The 18,110-nt window shown below is 39.0% G+C and overlaps 4 protein-coding genes across 5 annotated transcripts; 2 read left to right on the forward strand and 2 right to left on the reverse strand.

Annotated features, from left to right (window-relative positions):
* On the reverse strand, positions 1-5,664 carry LOC124296709 (translocation protein SEC63 homolog). Of its 2 annotated transcripts, XR_006906443.1 has the most exons (14): positions 5,347-5,664; positions 4,666-4,768; positions 4,457-4,571; positions 4,261-4,366; positions 3,959-4,182; positions 3,714-3,875; positions 3,401-3,629; positions 3,167-3,312; positions 2,924-3,071; positions 2,342-2,840; positions 1,922-2,213; positions 1,643-1,816; positions 282-339; positions 1-141 (listed from the first exon to the last, which is right to left on the reverse strand). XR_006906443.1 is itself a non-coding variant. In XM_046746996.1 (12 exons), the coding sequence occupies exons 1-12, from the start codon at positions 5,468-5,470 to the stop codon at positions 1,676-1,678; spliced, it is 2,289 nt and encodes a 762-aa protein (XP_046602952.1). In that variant the 5' UTR covers positions 5,471-5,664; the 3' UTR covers positions 871-1,675. The 2 variants fall into 2 exon arrangements, 1 of the variants encoding a protein (XP_046602952.1); XM_046746996.1 differs by lacking the exons at positions 1-141; positions 282-339 and having other exon boundaries at positions 871-1,816.
* Positions 5,665-5,814: 150 nt separating this feature from the next.
* On the forward strand, positions 5,815-9,913 carry LOC124296743 (E3 ubiquitin-protein ligase TRAIP). Its single transcript, XM_046747073.1, has 9 exons — positions 5,815-6,128; positions 6,475-6,849; positions 7,018-7,119; positions 7,210-7,332; positions 7,999-8,212; positions 8,302-8,400; positions 8,598-8,696; positions 8,886-9,053; positions 9,177-9,913. The coding sequence occupies exons 1-9, from the start codon at positions 6,016-6,018 to the stop codon at positions 9,363-9,365; spliced, it is 1,482 nt and encodes a 493-aa protein (XP_046603029.1). The 5' UTR covers positions 5,815-6,015; the 3' UTR covers positions 9,366-9,913.
* A 134-nt stretch (positions 9,914-10,047) lies between these two features.
* On the forward strand, positions 10,048-11,216 carry LOC124296756 (protein FAM166C-like). The gene is made up of 3 exons (XM_046747099.1): positions 10,048-10,221; positions 10,304-10,468; positions 10,644-11,216. The coding sequence occupies exons 1-3, from the start codon at positions 10,048-10,050 to the stop codon at positions 10,908-10,910; spliced, it is 606 nt and encodes a 201-aa protein (XP_046603055.1). The 3' UTR covers positions 10,911-11,216.
* On the reverse strand, positions 11,013-13,452 carry LOC124296765 (calcium and integrin-binding protein 1-like). The gene is made up of 7 exons (XM_046747111.1): positions 13,024-13,452; positions 12,544-12,627; positions 12,331-12,434; positions 12,163-12,265; positions 11,929-12,076; positions 11,647-11,771; positions 11,013-11,453 (listed from the first exon to the last, which is right to left on the reverse strand). The coding sequence occupies exons 3-7, from the start codon at positions 12,420-12,422 to the stop codon at positions 11,343-11,345; spliced, it is 579 nt and encodes a 192-aa protein (XP_046603067.1). The 5' UTR covers positions 12,423-12,434; positions 12,544-12,627; positions 13,024-13,452; the 3' UTR covers positions 11,013-11,342.
* Between the last annotated feature and the right edge of the window lie 4,658 nt (positions 13,453-18,110).

Genomic DNA, 18,110 nt, shown 5'->3' on the forward strand with positions numbered 1-18,110 from the left:
ATTAACATTAGTTTTTACGGGGCAGATAATGCCGTACACCCCACTTGATGTTTGCTTTCTTGTCGGTCTTGACAAATGTGTAAACCGGGGCATCCATTTTAGTCACTTTATCCCGTACTCGTTTTGGAACATGAGTGCGTGCTATTATGAGAGAATCACATTTTCACACCTTATTTCAAAACTAAATCAATCGTTAGGTGAGTATCCAATAATGTCTGTTTGTTCTTATGTATTGTACTTTTTTCTACGATTATGATTTGTTTTCAAATTTCAGTACTTACGAATTTTAGCAGCATACGCAATGCTGAATAAAACGGCAGTGGAACAAACGAGGATAATCTGTAAACGTGAATCAAAGGTAAATACATTAGTTTTATCAAATTCTGTTGTCATAATACGTCTGATCATACTTATACATATATGTACGAAAAATTCAGTTTTACAGATTTGTTGAGAATTGTGTAATTATCACTAAATTGGCGGACCAATTTCACTTACTAAACGTAAAAAATCCATTTCTCTATTCGATCTAAAGTCTCTTTCTTCGATCAAAGTCTATTCAGTTCTGAACTTATGATTCGACTGATAGAATCATAAGGCCTTGTCAATTTCATAGAAAGTGACACAACTGAACGGTCCAGGCATATATTTGTCATTTTATTAAACTTTCTCTTGATTCACTCCAATTGCCTGGAGTAGTTTCAAATAACTGAGACCAGAAGAGTTTCTAATTTTTTATCAATCAAAATAAAAGGCTATAAAAACCGCAACTGATGCAATATCATGAATGCATAAAACACCAGACATGAATTTTTTTTTTTTTTTTTTTGGGAGAATTAATTTTTTACAATTTAAAGAAAACTCATTGTCTAAACATAGATATTTTCATTTTATTACAAAGTTGTGCACACATAATTCCTAGAATAAATTTAAATCAATTAACAATGATAAAATAAATATTCGCTAATTGTTTCCCATGTGTGGGAAAATTTGTATGCCGTTGTCATACGAATTTCCTTCGTAACATCCAACATAATCAATTCATTATACAAAATTCCCATGTAATTTGTCTTGAGTGAAGAACAGTTGATTTCTGGAGCATTATTTAAGGGGATGCATTCTCTCGCGGCTATTTTCGTTACACATTTTTTGTTTTTTATATTTTATTGACTCATACGAAAATCATGAACGGATTTAAAATTTTCAACGCTACCTTAAATTTAAGTACTTGAAAAAATCTGTTAAAATTCCAACGAAACTTGTAGCCTACCAAACGAAAGATAAACGTATTTAACATTACGCTATTCCTAGTTAATTGACTTGCTTCTTGTAGACATTCCTCGATCTGGTAGGAGGTATAGTTAGATTTACATTGATGACCGATTTTGATACCAAGACAGGTAGAAACACAAAAGAGTAAAGAAAATTTTCTTTTATTTCTAACTAACCAGGTGCCAACTTCGTTTAATACTTCAACTGAAGAGACGAGTACGGGTAGAACTCTGTGTTACAACCAATATTCTGTTTACGTGTCATGCATGTTGTCGTGACTACGCTGCTTATGTTGGTAAGTTTTAGGAATTGGGACGCAACGTCGACTATGAGAGGGTTCAAGTTTAAAAAAAAGATGTGAATGCATCACCTCAATTTACTAGTGTAATGAAAATCATGAGCTTTATTCATTGTCACTGATGTCTTCATCGGTCGTAAATTCGGAATGTTCATCACCAGCATCGACATCCTCCGCTGTTTCTTCGTCAGATATGTCCCATTGTGGGTGCTCTGTTGGTATCTCTGGTGCTTCTTTCACGTCCAGCTATGAACATAAAAGTAATTGTTTAACAGTTCATTATTTTGTATTTAATTCTTTTTCCGTTTCAGGGCATTAATACAAAACCTCAAACAACCAAAATTCACTCACTTTAATGTCTTGAGCTTGATCAAAGCCAATGTAGGAATCACTGCGCAGGCATACAGTGAAGGTGTATAGACCTGGCCAGCGGGGTGCGGTAAACCGCAGCTGCACCTCTTCAAAAGTTGCCAATGATGTCACGTGGACAGGTGCGGTGAGCAGAGTATGACTTTTACGATCACAAATGTAAACCCACCAATATTCCTGCTTTGCTTCTGGGAACAAAGGGCAATGCACTTCGTGCGAGAGCTTGCTTCTGCCCTCTAGAATCTTTTCACGCTTTGAAATTCTCTGCTGAAATCTAGTACAACAAACATGAATTTTAAATAAGCTATCGTACAGTACAGACGGAAATATAAAAGTAGGACAAGAAAACGAGAATGGACTATTAACCAATGACCGTATAATTGTGTATACAAAAAATTTTACCTCTCCCATTCAGTATCATCATCATCAACCGCAGAGTCCTTTTTATCGTGAGAACTTTCTTCGTCATCACTTCTTTCCGAATCCAATTCAGTGTCACTAGCATCTGAAACGCCCTCCTTATTTGGGTCTTTTTCTGCTTTAGCTTCATCCTTTCTCCTGGCATTTGGCGTATTGTTTTGTTGAGCCGAAGTTACCGTTGCTTGCGCTTGAACGGGCACCGCCTTCTGTGATGGTGCTTTCTTATTTGAACCTTTTTTGTTCGACTTTTTAGGACCCTTTCTTTGCCTCACCCATGCAGGTTTCTTAAGAGTTTGATTCTCTTCTTCTACAGGCTCTTCATTTCCTTCTCCAGCAGCACCAGATTTGCTATCATCGATTATCGTTTGTTCCTTCACAGTATTGTCACCAAACAAGTGTTTCATATCCTTACGTGTGAGAGACACGGTGACTGTCACTATGGCTCCGGCTGTATATACAGTTGGGTTCTCATCGTCGATGACTATGATTAATAAAAAGCATCAGTAATTGTCATATTTGGATTTCTTGTGATAGTGAGTGAAAATTATCAACATCAGCACAAACCTTCTGAGCGAACTTTGAATTCAATATACGGCATGCTGCCAAGAACTTTCATGATATCTTCATATTGACTATCGGTCAGAGCTCTAAGAATCTGACGCCTCTCTTCCCCCTTCAACTGCGCAAACTGTTGGAGACTTTTGATTTGACGCTAGAAAAAATCAATTCAGTTATTCAGTATGTAGTCAAGTCATGTCATAATTTCAGGTAATTTCAGTTACTTGTATCCTTGACTGATTAACATACCTTTTTTGCAAGGAAGTACTTAAGATTATCGTCTGTAATATGGGGTAATTGAAGAAGAGGATTTCTAAATTCCCAAAATCCTTGTACAATCATGGGGCACAACTTCATGCAGTTTTCAATAGTTTCGATACTCGGTAATCGTTGAACTGGAAGAGTAATAATTCGAAGTTAACAACCATTGGTAATTTTAAACCTTTCTATCACACATAGGATTTTTATGTTCATTATACTTACTACGTCTGGCATACGCTAATAATATCAACTGATTGACGCAAGTAACCATTTCTTGTATGAGGTAAGGACACTTTTTAACAATATATTGACGGTCTTTCTCTAATGTTTCCGGATTCAATGGCATCCGAGATAAATGAGCATGAAGTAATGCTCTTGCTTTAAGTGAATAAAGGTAGCACAAGGGTCTCTCTTTGTTCTTAGCTCCTAGATTACTAATCTGCTTTATAAGCTGTAAAAACGAAACCAGTCAGACAATGGCGATAGTTTAAAAAAAGTGACAACTTCTCCAATTAGTGGTAGAAGAAAAACTTACAGCAGGAACCTCTTCATTGTCACCTGGTCTTTCTACAATTTCGTTGTTACGCCCTTTGTAGAATTCATAAGATGCAGCCAGAATCATAATTACCCGTTTTAATGTCATGGAAGGGGTTTTATGGAAGAAGAAATAATACAGTTGTGTGGTATCCAGCAGCACCTGTATCACAATTTTTAGGCGGTCAGAGTATTCAAAGACGGACTATTTTTTCAGGCAATAGGTGAGGGGAAGAATCTGTTTACCTGGTCACCAGAATATCGGATACTTCGGTACCACCACATTCCAACGACAGTTGGTAACGCGACCATAAATACAAGAGCATACAGCCCTAGTACCCAAACCGAGTTTTCTTTTTCTACGATCCACGACGGCAGAGCTATTCCGAAACTCATAGCGCCGGGACCATCCGGATTTCCATATTTTTCCCAATTTTTTCTCGCTTCATCGTCAGTCAAGGCCTGATAGGCTGTAAAAGGTAAAATTTTATAATAAATACGTTTGAAACCATACATATTGATATTTTCCTGGACCAAATTTTAATTACCTTTGGTTAATTTCATAAATGCCTTTTCATTTCCAGTTTCTTTGTCTGGATGGAGGATCAGTGATAATTTTCTGTAAGCTTTTTTGATTTCACTTTGTGACGACCCCTAAAATTAAAAGACGTTAGCAGTGGACTTTAATTATTCTATAGCATAGATTAGGGTTTTAGGAAATAAAGAGAAGTTAATATTATTCACCGATGGAACTCCCAAAATTTCAAATGGATCAAAGTTTGCCATCTCGTAGTCAAACTGGGAAACTTTATACGCCAATAATAAAAGAATGACCCAGCCAAGGATGATGAGGGATTTCCTACAATATAGAAAAGTATTTCACTATGTTATTACTTCTTTAACATAAACAATATGGTATACATTCTTTTTCAACGGTTTGAAAGACATCTTACGTGAGTAACGCTTTAGTTTCTTTCCAAGGCTCGCTTGATTGCAAGATGATCTTTTTCTTTTTACATCCATCGCATTGGCATTCTCTCGACAGAAGTTCAGGATCTGTTCGAAAACAAAAATAGTGAAATTAGAATGGTTCTGATTGTGGAATTTTTTCTCAGCAAACATGAAATGTCCTTAGCAAAAGTTTGATGATTTCTTGTAAACTGGGATGGAAGAAGCTTGCTTGCTAAATTGAGGCGTTGCAATATCTACCGATATATCGTGTAACATTTTTTCACTTATGGAAAGCAAAAACAAACTGAGCAAAACATAAGAGAAAATCGGAATGCAGCTTAATGCAGCTGCTATTAAAGAAGCATAAACGCCAGACGCGTTCGTGCATAAAATTGGTTAAACTTGAATCCATTTCAAGGGCGGGTCATTGTTCTTTCGCTAATAAGCCATTGAAGCCTGTTTACAAAATCGAATGAGGAATACAGGTGGTGGGATCATAATGACACAATTATTGCCGATGCCAGTAATCACGCGCGCGATGGTATCGGGTGATCTCGGAGAAAAACACCGTTCGTTATAACGAATCGGAGCGATGAAAATCGTGCGAAACGGCTAAACAAACAAGGATGAGGATAATCGAAGAGAAGACAATAACCGGATAGAAGGTTAATTGATATTCTAACCTTGTTTCGGCCGACGTGGCCACAAATAGTATGTCCCAGGTACCAGTAGCAGAGCCAAGAATGATAGAAGGAAGTAAAAAAACGTTCCGCCACTTTCGTCGTACTGAAATTTCTGTCCACTCATTTTAAATCTATTTAATTACTTTAATTTGTTTATTGTAATTTGTATAATCGGAACCCTAATTCCTTCTTTACTTGAATAAATATCCTATACTCTACATTCGCGATGCCATAAGGACCGAGGTTATGTACGCCCGCGTACCGCCGCGTACAAATTCTTCACTATCTTCACGACTCGTCGTCGTCATTCACAGTCATTCATGGGTGTCAGCATGCCAGCGACGCAGCTGCCAACTCATCAGCTAGCAAAGTAACCATTGAACCATTTAATTTCTGGTTATTTCGCGGTAATTATTGCCTGGCTGCGGTGTTGGCATCTCTGCTTTCGAGAGTGGTGAGGCCGCTACGTTCAGGCAAAGCGAATGCCGGACGAGATCTGAAAGTTGAATGGTGTGTTGTGATCCCGGTGTCGAAGTCGTTGAAACGGTCCGACTTCGTTTTTAGTAAATCGGAGGTGACAAGGTGTATTTTTACCAATCATGTATAACCCGATCGACGGCATTTCATCCTAGGCTGTAGCCTGAATTTTAATTGATAATCGACGAGACGATGAACATTACGTGCTGCATTTGTGCCGAGCTTCTTGTACCCTCGGACGATGTAACTTTCACACCATGCGGACATTTCTTTCATTTTGTATGCGTTACTCACTGGTTGGAAAGGTATCATTGATTCACAATTGATTAAATAATGTGTTATTTCAACGTACCTACCTCATATATTATCAAGTATAATTCAACACAAAGGGCCTTACGTGTACCGGTCTCCCGCGCTGATCTGCAATCTTACTTTTATTCACTATTTTGCGACAAATCTGATAGAGATACGTTTTTTATTATTACAACAAAATTCTCGTTCTTAAATACACCTACAGATAGTTATTTAACTCTAATTTCTTCATCGGTGAACGCAGGGTCCTTTGGCTAAGGACATAGGGGTCATTATTGTTGTTATGATCTTGTCTACTGTTATATCAATTTGTTTATTAATTTTTTGCAACCTTGCCAGGTCCAAGACTTGCCCGCAATGCCGAACAAAGGTCACAGAAAAAACAATCCACAGAGCGTATTTCAATTTTTCGAACACAGACACAAATCGAGAAGATGTTGGACAGCTTCATAGTAAAATTGACAGTTTGAAATTTGAAATCAAACTAAAAGATTTGGATATTAAAAATTGCGGAGAAGAGAATGCAAAGTTTAAGGCACAAAACACCGGTCTTCGGGCAGAAGTTAAGAAACTTGAAGTTGAAATCGAGAAACACAGGTCTGCCATTTACGCCCTTAAGGAGCAAGCCAAATATTTGAAAGAAAAAAGCTCTGATGCTGATGCGGCTCAGAAAGAAGTTGTTAGGTTGAAAGCATGTCTTCAACAATGTCACCAGTAAGCAAATGTAGTTTAAGAGTGCAATTTATGGTAATTTTTAAAGAGAAATGTTGAGCAACAATCACACAAGTTGATGAAATAAACTTCGCCTTCTATCAATGCAGGCTTCTGAACCTTAAAGAAAAAATAAAAACTGAACCTAATGAATTGTTATTATGGTTACAGAATACAAACACTCATAACTGGTTCACAAGTCGAGGTAGACAAAATGCTCAGTGAATCACATGACAGAGAGTCACTTGTTACATATCTTTCCATAATGAAACGGTAATTACATACTAAAAAACTACCTGAATTCAAATAATCAAGTGATACCTGAAACACCTATAAGAATATTTACTTAAATGGCCATTGCAGGGAAATGAGCTGCAGCTTACAGAGGCGCAAAGAAATCCGAGAAAGAGTCAGAAAGCTACAAGAAGAACTTCTTGTTGTCAAATCTGAGCGCAACGATCTTATGCGCAAAGAAACCAAATTCAGGTATAAAATTTTTATGTTACTTGTTAGTTTTTTGTCTTTATTATTAGAGATAATTATTCCCTTTTAGCATAAATGATGCATCTACTCACTGCCTTTCAACTTGTTCTTACATACAATATTCTCAATAATATATACTATATACAGCACGTTTTTTTCTTTCTTTGCTTGCTCTATTCTTTTCCTTCGCGCTTCAAACTTAAGCTTTTCATTACGATGCGTATATCTTATATACTGTGCACATTAGCTCCAGTGACTTGTGTTTGCTTTCTTCCCTTCCTCTTATATTGGACATATTACGCCTCCCTTCCAGTCCTCCAGCCATCCTTGTCCTTTCCAGATCTCCACTATAATCTTTCTCAATCTCTTCCTGACGTTTTCACCTGTGTATTTCCATGTCTTGTTCCTTACTCCGTCCATGTCTGCACTCTTTTTCGTTTTCACTTTTCTCATTACCTCCACAGTTACTTACCTTTTAATTTCTCCCGTCTCAGTCCTTTCCGTCTCCATCCTCTCCTCTCCACCATTTTTATTTTCTGATCCTTCCAGATGAAATGTTGTTTCCACTTATCTACTATTATGATCGTTAACGTTGATTAGACTTTGCAATTATTAGCAATGTATGTTAGTCATTTTTAATCAACACGAAAAATATCATTTCTGTTCCAGACAATTGGAGGCAAACTTGAGTCATTGTGAGAATGAGAAGAAATCGTTGGAATTAAAACTCGACGAAATCAAAAAACAACTTGCTTCCAATACTACATTGCGAACCAGCGAAGACATTCAGCGATATATTGCTGAAAGTCCAGCTCCAGAAAGCATGAAGGCTTCTAAGAAGCGTGCAACAGTACCTGCTAGCATCGAATCCGATGTTGAAACAGTAATTGCAGTTACAGAATTATATTCTACCGAATAATGACTGATTTTTTCTGACAATACAAAATACACATAATCATAATGTAATTTAAGGATGATTCACCAAGTGTCATCCAAAGTCCAACTCCACGGAAACTAAAGATATTGAGAAAGTCAGTGGTAATACCTGATACCCCGGAACTCAACCTTAAGGTAATTTTATTTTACAAAATTTCTTTGTGACTAGTTCATGATTACTGCTCAGTTTTTGTAGAGCTATGAAGTATGATCTCTCTATGATTCAGATTTCAATTATTTTCAGAATTAAAATTTTCTAGAATAGATTAATTCTTTATTAATAGTGTGGAATTTTATGAGAATACAACTCAGATATATTCATGTAATTTAAGGACGATTCATCGAATGCCGTTCAGAATCCAACTTCGAGAAGAATGAAGATATTGAGGAAACCATTGGTAATAACTGATACCCCTGAATCCGACGTCACGGTAATTTTGCTCTACCAAACTTCATTTATAACTAGTTTATGATAGTCACCCAGTTTCTGTAGAGCTGTGAAGTATGATTTATCTTGGATTCAAGTTTCAATCTTCAACATGTGCAATGCGAAATTTATATTTATGGCCTTGAATGTTCCGGTAAGTGTGTGTATTATTTAACGTATGATTTATGTAAAGCCTTCAGTATGCGGTAAAAAATCTGACGATGAGGCATCGTCGCCATATCTACCTGTCAAGTCTCAAGGTGTTGGCGTCTATTCAATATTGAGGCAGAGTAGCAGAGTTAGACCCTCGAGTTCAAGTCTCTCGATTTTGGCAAAGAAACCAAGACTTGATCTTTCACAGGTAAAGAATATTTATTTTTATTCACGAATATACGTCTTTCTATAACATCTCAGTGCTTCATGTATTATCCCCAATGAATTTTATACGTTATGATGTGACGTTTGCGAATTTTTCTGGACTTAGAAAGGGGCAAAATCTAAGGAGCTGCAGTACGACGGTTTCGGTGGACATTCAAAAGTCGATGATTTTCCGAGTCCGATTTTAAAGTGTAAGAAAAAGAAGAATAACTTGATGTCAGTCAGAGTAAAACGGTCTAAAACCAGTAACGACAACAATAAAAAGCTCGATAAATTTTTTATTGACTTAACATAGGAAGGTCCGAATATCTTTTTAACTGTACATACATGAACAAGCTGTTTTAACAATACCAGTGAAGTTAGGAGACTGAAGCAAGATATATATGTTTCTTAATCTATATTATTCAATCTGTACCTAATAGCGAATATGCTTATATCATTTTTTAATCTCAATTATCGGTATTTATATTTATTTAATAAGTGAATTGAACAAATTTGCGCTACAGGTGATTCTAAGTTCTTCAACAATCGTGCGAATTGCTAACGTATTCCAATTAAATGCAACCCGTGTTTCGTATAATACTCCAAGATTATTACCCTGGCATAATTTGATATCTGCCAAAGTTTGTGTTCAGTTAAAATGCAACCAGTCGGTAATCCTGGCGGTGGCGTCGTCCTGGTGGCGATTCTACGAATCAGATTCGTCGCAATCAGAAAGTAAGAGGGTCGCAATAGAACGGGCGGGAGTAATTATGAAACGTGAAAAACGACGTTGTTTTGACCCTAGAAATTAACCCCTCATTTTCACACATTGTATTATTTACTCTTTACGTATTCAGAAGTTTTACCATAAAATTCTGGTCATGATAATTAAATAAATTTTTTTTAAAAACTAAGTGTACAATCAAATGTTAAAGTCGAGCAAGAGTGAATCAAAACCAAACTTCATCCAAGTTGAACAAAAATAAACGTTAAAAATGGTGATGGGAAACCGAAATCTGTCCGAGAACCAGGCAACCTTTTATCCTCCTTCTTTAAATCCGGCATACATGGGCGCTCATCCGCCAATTAAAGTCGGAGGTTCATCCTACGAAGGGGGAACAGTCAGCTACTTCCAAAGTTACAGAAACGAGACTCTGTCCAGGTTTTCGGTGAGCCTTTACACTTATGACGATTCGACGATTCAACGAATACGACGATTGACAAACCTAATGAATCAATGTTCCAAGAAAGATGCCACCTTACGAATGGGGACTGCAAAGCACCCCTTACAGTCCAAGACCGGATTTAGTTGCTGCCGCGAAAGTTCGTGACTACAACAGGTCCTTGTCGGTCCCACGAAATAACATCACAACGATTGATGCAGGACGCATGCGGGAAATCGATGATCTCTACAAGGTGAGACAGTCTTGAAAAATACATACTTTTCAGGGCGTTCAATTTGAAGAACTGAAGGGTAAATCAATGGCGAAGTTTAACAGCCAAAAAACGCAGACACTTAACTCGAAGATTTATAGGCTTGGTACCGCGTTCGTCTCCGAGCTGTTCAGGATTTATGAATTTCTTTCTTCAGGGCGTGCAAATGCATCGTCAACAGTACAAGGACCATACAGGATCCCTCCACCCGTTGAGCTTCTTCAAAGCGGACGAGTATCCGTTCCAGTGTTCCCCGACATTGGTACCCACCTACTTTTCCAAGCATCCGGAAACCTACACGGAGTACAAGCGACCTCCCGTCCTTCCTCTGACCTTTGAGAGGGCGACCAAGACCCCGTACATGCCCGAATTCGCCTTCCCGGGAATTTATTCTCCCGGCAACTGTATCGCCTACAAACGCTAATCTTTGGTTGTTTACGAGAGAAGTCGATTCTTCGAGACAATTTGCAATCTCTAAGGGATAGGAAGTCGCATGCTTCGACAGGGTAAAGAAATTTTTACATCGTTCTTCAAATAATTTAATACACTTATGACAAAATAATTTTCATCCAAAAGCCAATCGCGCAATCAGAGATTTTGTAACGAATAACCCTGACTAGAATATGATTTTGATCCACTAACTGTTGCAATATTCGATGTACTTTCTACGGCAATTGAACGGTAATTACGAACTAAAACTGTTTAATCAATAAAACTTCGGTACTTTTCATTCCGTGTGTTAGTCATGGCGTTCGCTGACACGTAGGAATTTAAACCACGGTGCTCTCGTAGAATTCCGTTCCAACTGATAGACTTGTTTCGTAATTATACCCACGACAGTATGCTTTCCTCGTAGCTAAGGCATGAATCTGAACGTGAGCGTGAATTCTGGCATCCTGGAAACGATGTGTACGAACTCTTGAGGCGCAATACTTCCGGTATGGTCCATGTCCATCTCTTGAAGCACCTATAAAAAGTACGGGGAAAAAGCCCCCTGAATATATCGAAATTCTTTTACAGTTTAATCGTGAATTATACGGCTCGATAAATCTTGGAAGGAAACTAAACTGCAATTAATTATGTCACAAAGGGATAATCGATGCAGATACATGCACATATTTTTAGATTTTGGTATACATACTGCAGCTGTATGTACTCACCGCTTGGGCAATGTACTCGGAACTTGGCCGATCAATTCGAGGCTCGCTGTTCTCGTTTAAACCAGTTAATCTCTCTATAGATTCGATCAAATCATCAAGCGACAGCTGATTATCGCCGTCGAAGTCTGAAAGAGTACGGAAATCATTCGGTCTTTGAAAAATATTAAAGTGGAAAAAAACCTTCAATGCACGAATACCACATGACGAATTTTCCATTGAGACTGATGTACTATAAATATTAAACACATCGATTAAGATCGCTTTGACGACAATGATCATTACCGAAAATTCGAAATGCCCAAGCGGCTCGGACCTCCTCCGGGCAGTTTTCCGAAAGTGCAGAACACAAGTCGAGAGTGTCCTCGAAGCTAAAATGACCGTCTTGTTCCGAAGAGAAGACCCTCATGATTGAATCGCGGAAAGGATTATGCTGAAAATGTGATAAAAAGAAGATCAAATTAACAATGGCTTGTTGTCGGCAAATAAAACCAATATACGTAGCTGAATATTTCCTACCCGTATCGCTGGAAAAATCTTGACAATATGTTCGACAGGGAATCTGTGTTTAAAATCTTCATTCAATTCTTCCGGTCCCAAAGTTTTGAAGAGCTTGTAAATGCTGAAAATAAGACATTTTCTTTATTCCAGTATTCCAATGTTGACGAGAACGCGATTTCGACTTACTGCATGATTTCGGCTTTCGTTAAAAAAGTCAGCTGGCAATACTCCTCCAACTTTTCCTGGGTAATTTGTTTTGTACTAACTGAGCTCCCCATGATTCCAGATTTCTGAGGATTAATCGAACCTCAAATTAGCCACCATTAACGTTTAACAGTCTCCACCCTCTCGGACAAAGGTTGATAATATTCGAAACCCAGCTATAATTTCTTCACTTACTTGTTAATTTTTCAAAGTCTGTTCCGAGCAGATAATTTAGACGAACTTTTCCCCCGTTTCGGGCAATCAATTGTCATGCGTCACCTGGTAATACAATTGTTAAAATACCACCTTATCATTTTAACTTCCGATTTATCTCGCCGCGGTGAGCGTCAAAAGGTTATTTTTTCATCGTTGTTGAAAACTTATTGTAAAACGAATCCTCAACAATTTTCTCCATTTTAACATGCGATTCGAGCCGATAACAGATCTAATATTTTATACCATTTGATCATTCCATTCTCTGCAATGATTGCAAAGAAATTGCGAGAAAGAAAAAATTCACAAGTACAGTAATCTACGCGATTTTTTCAGCACGTTCGCGTCCGGACCTCCACCTTATGACGCAACACGTTATGACGTATTTGTATGTGTATCGGAGCAATAAGGCACGGTATTGACACGAGTATATTTATACATTGCAACGCGTGTGATACAGACCTTGCTGTTGGAAAATATGCTCGATGTCTCCCATAAAAATGTCTACACACTGCCGGACAATATGCGCAACAAGCCTTAGTCAGTCGACAGAGCGAGATATCGGATTGGTGTGACAACATTTATCTTGAAAGGAAACACACGAACACGTACGTTTACACACATCCTCGCTGATTCGTAATCTACGTGGTTTTTACTCCCGAGTACGTGCGTCAAATACGCGAGGTGTTTCACCTGCGTGTTTTTTACTTTGGCTTTTATCCAATCGAACCACGGGCTCCGCAGTGTCTGATAAGACCTTATCGCGACGGCGTGTTCATATCTGATGAGCGGGATTGCAAGTGTGTTTTACTCTGACTCACCGGCGATTCATTCGCTCGATTTGAATAACACTCACAATCCGTTTCCCGGTTTGTCTTCGTCTATTGACCGAACGCCACCAGTTTATAAAGAGGATAAAAGTCGAGGCCGTGAAGCATGCTGCAGACTCTGGCTACGAGCCGTGACGCAAGTGCCTCTGTAGCTCGGCTTGTACCCAAGTTTTTCGTGAAAAAGTTACTCGAGTAGTTGTAAAATAATTGAAAGACCGCTCGAAACGAGTATCGGATTAATTTGCATTGAAAAGGTCACTTTACGGAGCCGAGGAATATCATTCCGAAATTGCCTGTTTAGCTGAAATGCCCGAGGCTTATCTGGAAATCGTATGAACGCGGTATTTGATCACTCGACCGCACGGCCACTTGAAATAATTATTAGTAACCGAATACAGAGAATTTTCCACTAGACGGCAAATGCGTTTACAGCCTGCACAAATCGCCGCGGGAGTTTGAATTAATTTATCAACAACCAGGGATTATTGGGATTTCAATCAAATGCTAATAACTTATAAATTTATGCGGAAGTTAATAGCGGGAAAGTTAGAAACCACACCCGGTCCAATCAGTCGGGTAATTAATTCACCGCATCCGGTTAATTACTTTTGCATAAAAATTTTAGCATTCAATATGTGAGAGGTTTTCGCTGTTGGAAATAATTGCGAAAATTCTATCAATGAACTAACATATAGAGGTGGAAACGACAACAAGAAAAATACAAATAAAAATTGAGAGCTCGATCATCGCGAAAGCGGAAAAACTCTACGGACCAACAAAGTCGATAAGCCGTTCCGATTTGCGATATCGCTTCGCTGCGGAACGGCGGCATTTGTGGAAACCATGCAGGGTACCAGAGAGACCAGAACCATAGAGGGTGATGTATCGATGTGTCAACGGCAAGTATATGTCATGGCACGTCTATTGCATCCCATCGAACCACTGCTCGGTTTGGTTTGTGACCTGTGAACCGTTTCAACGGCTGGCAGATGTAGATCGAGAGCTTTTTTCGAGTTTTTTTTTTTTTGTTTTACCTACGATAATAAGTAATACTCTCGCACTTTCCATCGGCCCTTAGTTATATTTAATTCTTCAACGTAAACCAATTAATTCATTTACGGCATCGATTGGAGTCCTGCAATCGTGAAATGAGCACGATTTAAGTGTGATTAAAGGGCGTGAATGACCGTAAACCAAAATTTATAAACATATGACGGTGTTGGGAAAATGTTTCGGTCTACAGTGAGTTGCTCGTAAAATACTCTTCGCAAAATTGAAACGCGTATTCGCGTATTACAGCTTGGAAGAAGTTGGCGAAACGTTACGGCTATACCTTCACCGTAATACTACAGGGTGAACTCCTTGTCCGAGAATCCTTACAAACCCGGTCGCGATATTTCGCGTTGTGTAGTATATTGTGGATGTTAGCGCCTGATAGTTCCGTATCTAACTTTCCTGGCGTTTCAGTTCTTCTCCAGGTTATACGGTACGAATATGTCCATTTACTATCGCGCGTATATGCATATCTGTATACACGTATACATGAATGTATGCGGGTACGTATGTGAATGGGAGGAAGCCAAGCCGGTACATTTACTCGCGTCCCGTCGACTTTGCAGCGCAGCCTCAGGAGTCTTTGAATCGTGTTCATCTACCGTGTACTTGACCACCAAGTGCCCTCTCTGGTCATCCCCCGAGGCCTTGAACAAACACCGATACGAAGGGAGCGTAGATGTCAGTAGAGCCGGTAGTGTGTTGAAGGGTCCGAAAGTGGATATTCGGAAAGAAGCGTTCGTTGTTGTGGGCACAAGAAATTTTTATTCATCACTTTGATCTCAACGCGATGATGTTATTGCATAAAATTCTTGGATTTCCGGGTTTCAAAGGTATTCGACGAACGGTACGCGATATGAACGCGTTTACTTTTACCAACGCCTTGCGATTCGAGGCAAAATCTCATGGTTTCTTAGTACCGTCTAATTATACTTCAAAAGGGTGGATAATCTGATATAACAAGACTGCGTTACGGAAGAATTTCCTTGAGGTATACAAATTACGGTGAAAAATAATCCCCTTCAATTTCACGGTATACGTATACAATCCCCTTAATTAAAGACAAGAGATTTTTAAGGTATTTACAGCTCGTCAATTAAGCTGGAGTCTCCTACCTTAAATTTTCATGTTAATTGATATTATATCAAGTCAATCGTGTGATGAAATCATCCTAGTTGACTGAATATATATGTAATGTAAATATACCTGCGTAATGTATAATCAGTATTATTATAGGAAATAGATGGAAATTACAAAATTAACCCGTTTCAGACTGAATTTGATTTTGTTTAATTAGGTGGGTAAAATCAGTTGCTGCCCAGTATATTACTTCGATAGTTTGAAACTCGAGATCCACCATTTCAATAGCTTTTGCTAATTAAGAGCTAAACAAATTCCAGCAAATCTCTAGAACTCTGGAGAGATCCTCGACGGAGCTACAAGTCAGTTTATTAAATATATTCCACCAATATGATGGTTATTGCAAATATTTTCATCGTTTCGGGCTTAAAGGTGAAGTTTACTCAAGCTTAGGTACACGCTATATTTTCAAGAACCCGTCTCACGTTAAATAATGTAGCTATAAAAAAAATTTCATCCGACTCGAGATTGTCGTTAACTTTACTCGAATTTTAACGCGCTTGGATAAGAAATCAACACGGCCAGTTTTCTCCTAATTTTCCGACGCCAAATATTTTGTGCCAACTCTCGTCGTACCTGATAAAAGTTGTAATTTTTTGTCAGGAAAGAAGAGACGAAAAGGCTCTGGAAAAATGATCGTTCCTTGTTATACGAGGATTTCAAACAGCATGATTCATTAGAGCGAGAAATCTGTACCGGAACGACGTGCAGGGCATCTCGCCTCGTCCCGAGGGACCTGGACTCCTGCCGGGCGAAGAGTCATCCTGCGTCAGCCAACCGAGAGATAAGACTTCACGGAGAAGCGTGCACGTAGGTACATATTCCTCGACCTCGAATCACCCGGCAGGCTTCAAAGTAGCCGCCACATTACCAAATGAGGCTCGGTGCAAACGCGGAGCGAGATTATCTCCGTGAGCAAGTCGTGCAACTTGAGGATGGAACACCGCCGACTGTCACGAAACGGACGAACAAAACGGCGCTTCAGGGTTATCTTCCTTCCGCAACCCGCCGACTCTCGTCTAGTGTTAAGTTTCGCCTGATGGGTGCGACGTACCCGCTTCACCCCGATATTGATGAATGAGAATTAATTATTAAACGTGTTGGAATCGGGTTGCAGGCTAGTTTCAATACCTCTACCCACTCCGCGACGAATGTGCGCCAATCAATGTGGGAGAGCCAATTTACGGTCAGCTTTTACGTCGATCATATACCGCTTTCGAGTGTCCATCGATGTTGTACCTACTAGAGTTTTCGCTACCCGTAATCAAAACAAGTATTCGCATCGTTTTTGATAATAGAGGCGAATAGCTTTGACCGATGTGTTTTAAATTTATTGGGTTTTTTCACATTTACGAAGACCTGCGAGGCAGGTGAAATAAAAAGGACACGACTGGAATAATTTTAAAACGGAACATTTTTCGTTCCTCACAGCTCAATTTCAGCGCAACCATCAGCCTTTCTCCGTGTTAAATAATTGCCATCTGTCAATTAGATTTGTCAGCAACGGACGTTACAAATTATATTAACTGCGGTGCACTGCCGCTGGAGTTGGAAATCGCTCTCGAACGACCGACGGTGACTTTGGATCCCCTGCTCCGGTAGCATGCACGCCGTAGTCTGAACAGGGAGAATATTCACTCGAATACAGATATACTGCTCGCATGTCAGCGTATCGCCTAAATCAACTTTTGTCGTCCTCGTTCGTCCGACCCTATTTTATCTCTTGGACACCGGAGACGACCAAGTGTGATCTAACTTAGTTTTGTGAATTTTTCATCAAGTCTGCACACGGCCTCTTCGCCCATCGCGAGAGCGGGATGAAAAAAAGTAAATAACAAAAATCCCTAAATAAGGGTCGAAGGTATTCAGAACGGAAAGGCAACTCTTCACGATCATTCGATCTGAGCAAGTGTGATAAATTAAACGCTCGATCCTCTTTTTGCCGAACCGCCGAATCTTTTTACCGTTTAATTAGTCTTCATAATCGTCTACATTTTTGCCCGTAGCAGCGTGGTCGTGGTGGATCGGCTCAAGTGCCATTAAAATATGACGTCGCGCTGTTTTTACCGCACATTTTGACGTGATGTGACGTACTTTGTTCTTGAACCTCCTCCCCCCCCCCCCTTGCGTAAAATTGAAAATTTAATAATAATATAATATTACGGGTAATGTTGATTGTCCGATCAAAAAATAAATGAATATGCATAAAATAGAGCGTGACGTGACACTGAGAGTGTATCCCACCCTCCCTGAGAACGCGGAGTAATATTTCATGGTTCATTATTGTTGGTAATGCGCGATGAGAGGTTTAAAATAGTTATCTAAGAACCTCTTTGACCACTTTGTTTCATAAAAATCTTAGGACGCCGAAACGTTACTTGAGTTACACTGTTACAACGTTAATTAGATATCGTCTCACTTAACGGGTGCTGATCTGAGATACCTACATAATTTTATTACGCGTTAGGATCACCTGTTGCAAATATAAAAAATACAAGAAGGAAATGAATATTCAAGGGACACAGA

Source organism: Neodiprion virginianus, chromosome 1 (assembly GCF_021901495.1).
Source record: "Neodiprion virginianus isolate iyNeoVirg1 chromosome 1, iyNeoVirg1.1, whole genome shotgun sequence".
Lineage (NCBI taxonomy): Eukaryota > Metazoa > Arthropoda > Insecta > Hymenoptera > Diprionidae > Neodiprion > Neodiprion virginianus.

What these genes read in the sequence shown, in the direction of transcription:
- LOC124296709 (XM_046746996.1), bottom strand. Translation starts at nt 5,470, where the DNA reads ATGAGTGGACAGAAATTTCAGTACGACGAAAGTGGCGGAACGTTTTTT. An exon ending in GAAACTAAAGCGTTACTCAC is followed by an intron (nt 4,572 to 4,665) that starts GTAAGATGTCTT and finishes TCTATATTGTAG; the next exon opens with GAAATCCCTCATCATCCTTG. An exon ending in ATTAGCGTATGCCAGACGTA is followed by an intron (nt 3,313 to 3,400) that starts GTAAGTATAATG and finishes TTACTCTTCCAG; the next exon opens with TTCAACGATTACCGAGTATC.
- LOC124296743 (XM_046747073.1), top strand. Translation starts at nt 6,016, where the DNA reads ATGAACATTACGTGCTGCATTTGTGCCGAGCTTCTTGTACCCTCGGAC. An exon ending in TGTCTTCAACAATGTCACCA is followed by an intron (nt 6,850 to 7,017) that starts GTAAGCAAATGT and finishes TTATGGTTACAG; the next exon opens with AATACAAACACTCATAACTG. An exon ending in TCGAATCCGATGTTGAAACA is followed by an intron (nt 8,213 to 8,301) that starts GTAATTGCAGTT and finishes ATGTAATTTAAG; the next exon opens with GATGATTCACCAAGTGTCAT.
- LOC124296756 (XM_046747099.1), top strand. Translation starts at nt 10,048, where the DNA reads ATGGTGATGGGAAACCGAAATCTGTCCGAGAACCAGGCAACCTTTTAT. An exon ending in AGACTCTGTCCAGGTTTTCG is followed by an intron (nt 10,222 to 10,303) that starts GTGAGCCTTTAC and finishes GTTCCAAGAAAG; the next exon opens with ATGCCACCTTACGAATGGGG. An exon ending in AAATCGATGATCTCTACAAG is followed by an intron (nt 10,469 to 10,643) that starts GTGAGACAGTCT and finishes TTCTTTCTTCAG; the next exon opens with GGCGTGCAAATGCATCGTCA.
- LOC124296765 (XM_046747111.1), bottom strand. Translation starts at nt 12,422, where the DNA reads ATGGGGAGCTCAGTTAGTACAAAACAAATTACCCAGGAAAAGTTGGAG. An exon ending in AGATTTTTCCAGCGATACGG is followed by an intron (nt 12,077 to 12,162) that starts GTAGGAAATATT and finishes TCACATTTTCAG; the next exon opens with CATAATCCTTTCCGCGATTC. An exon ending in CCGAGTACATTGCCCAAGCG is followed by an intron (nt 11,454 to 11,646) that starts GTGAGTACATAC and finishes TACTTTTTATAG; the next exon opens with GTGCTTCAAGAGATGGACAT.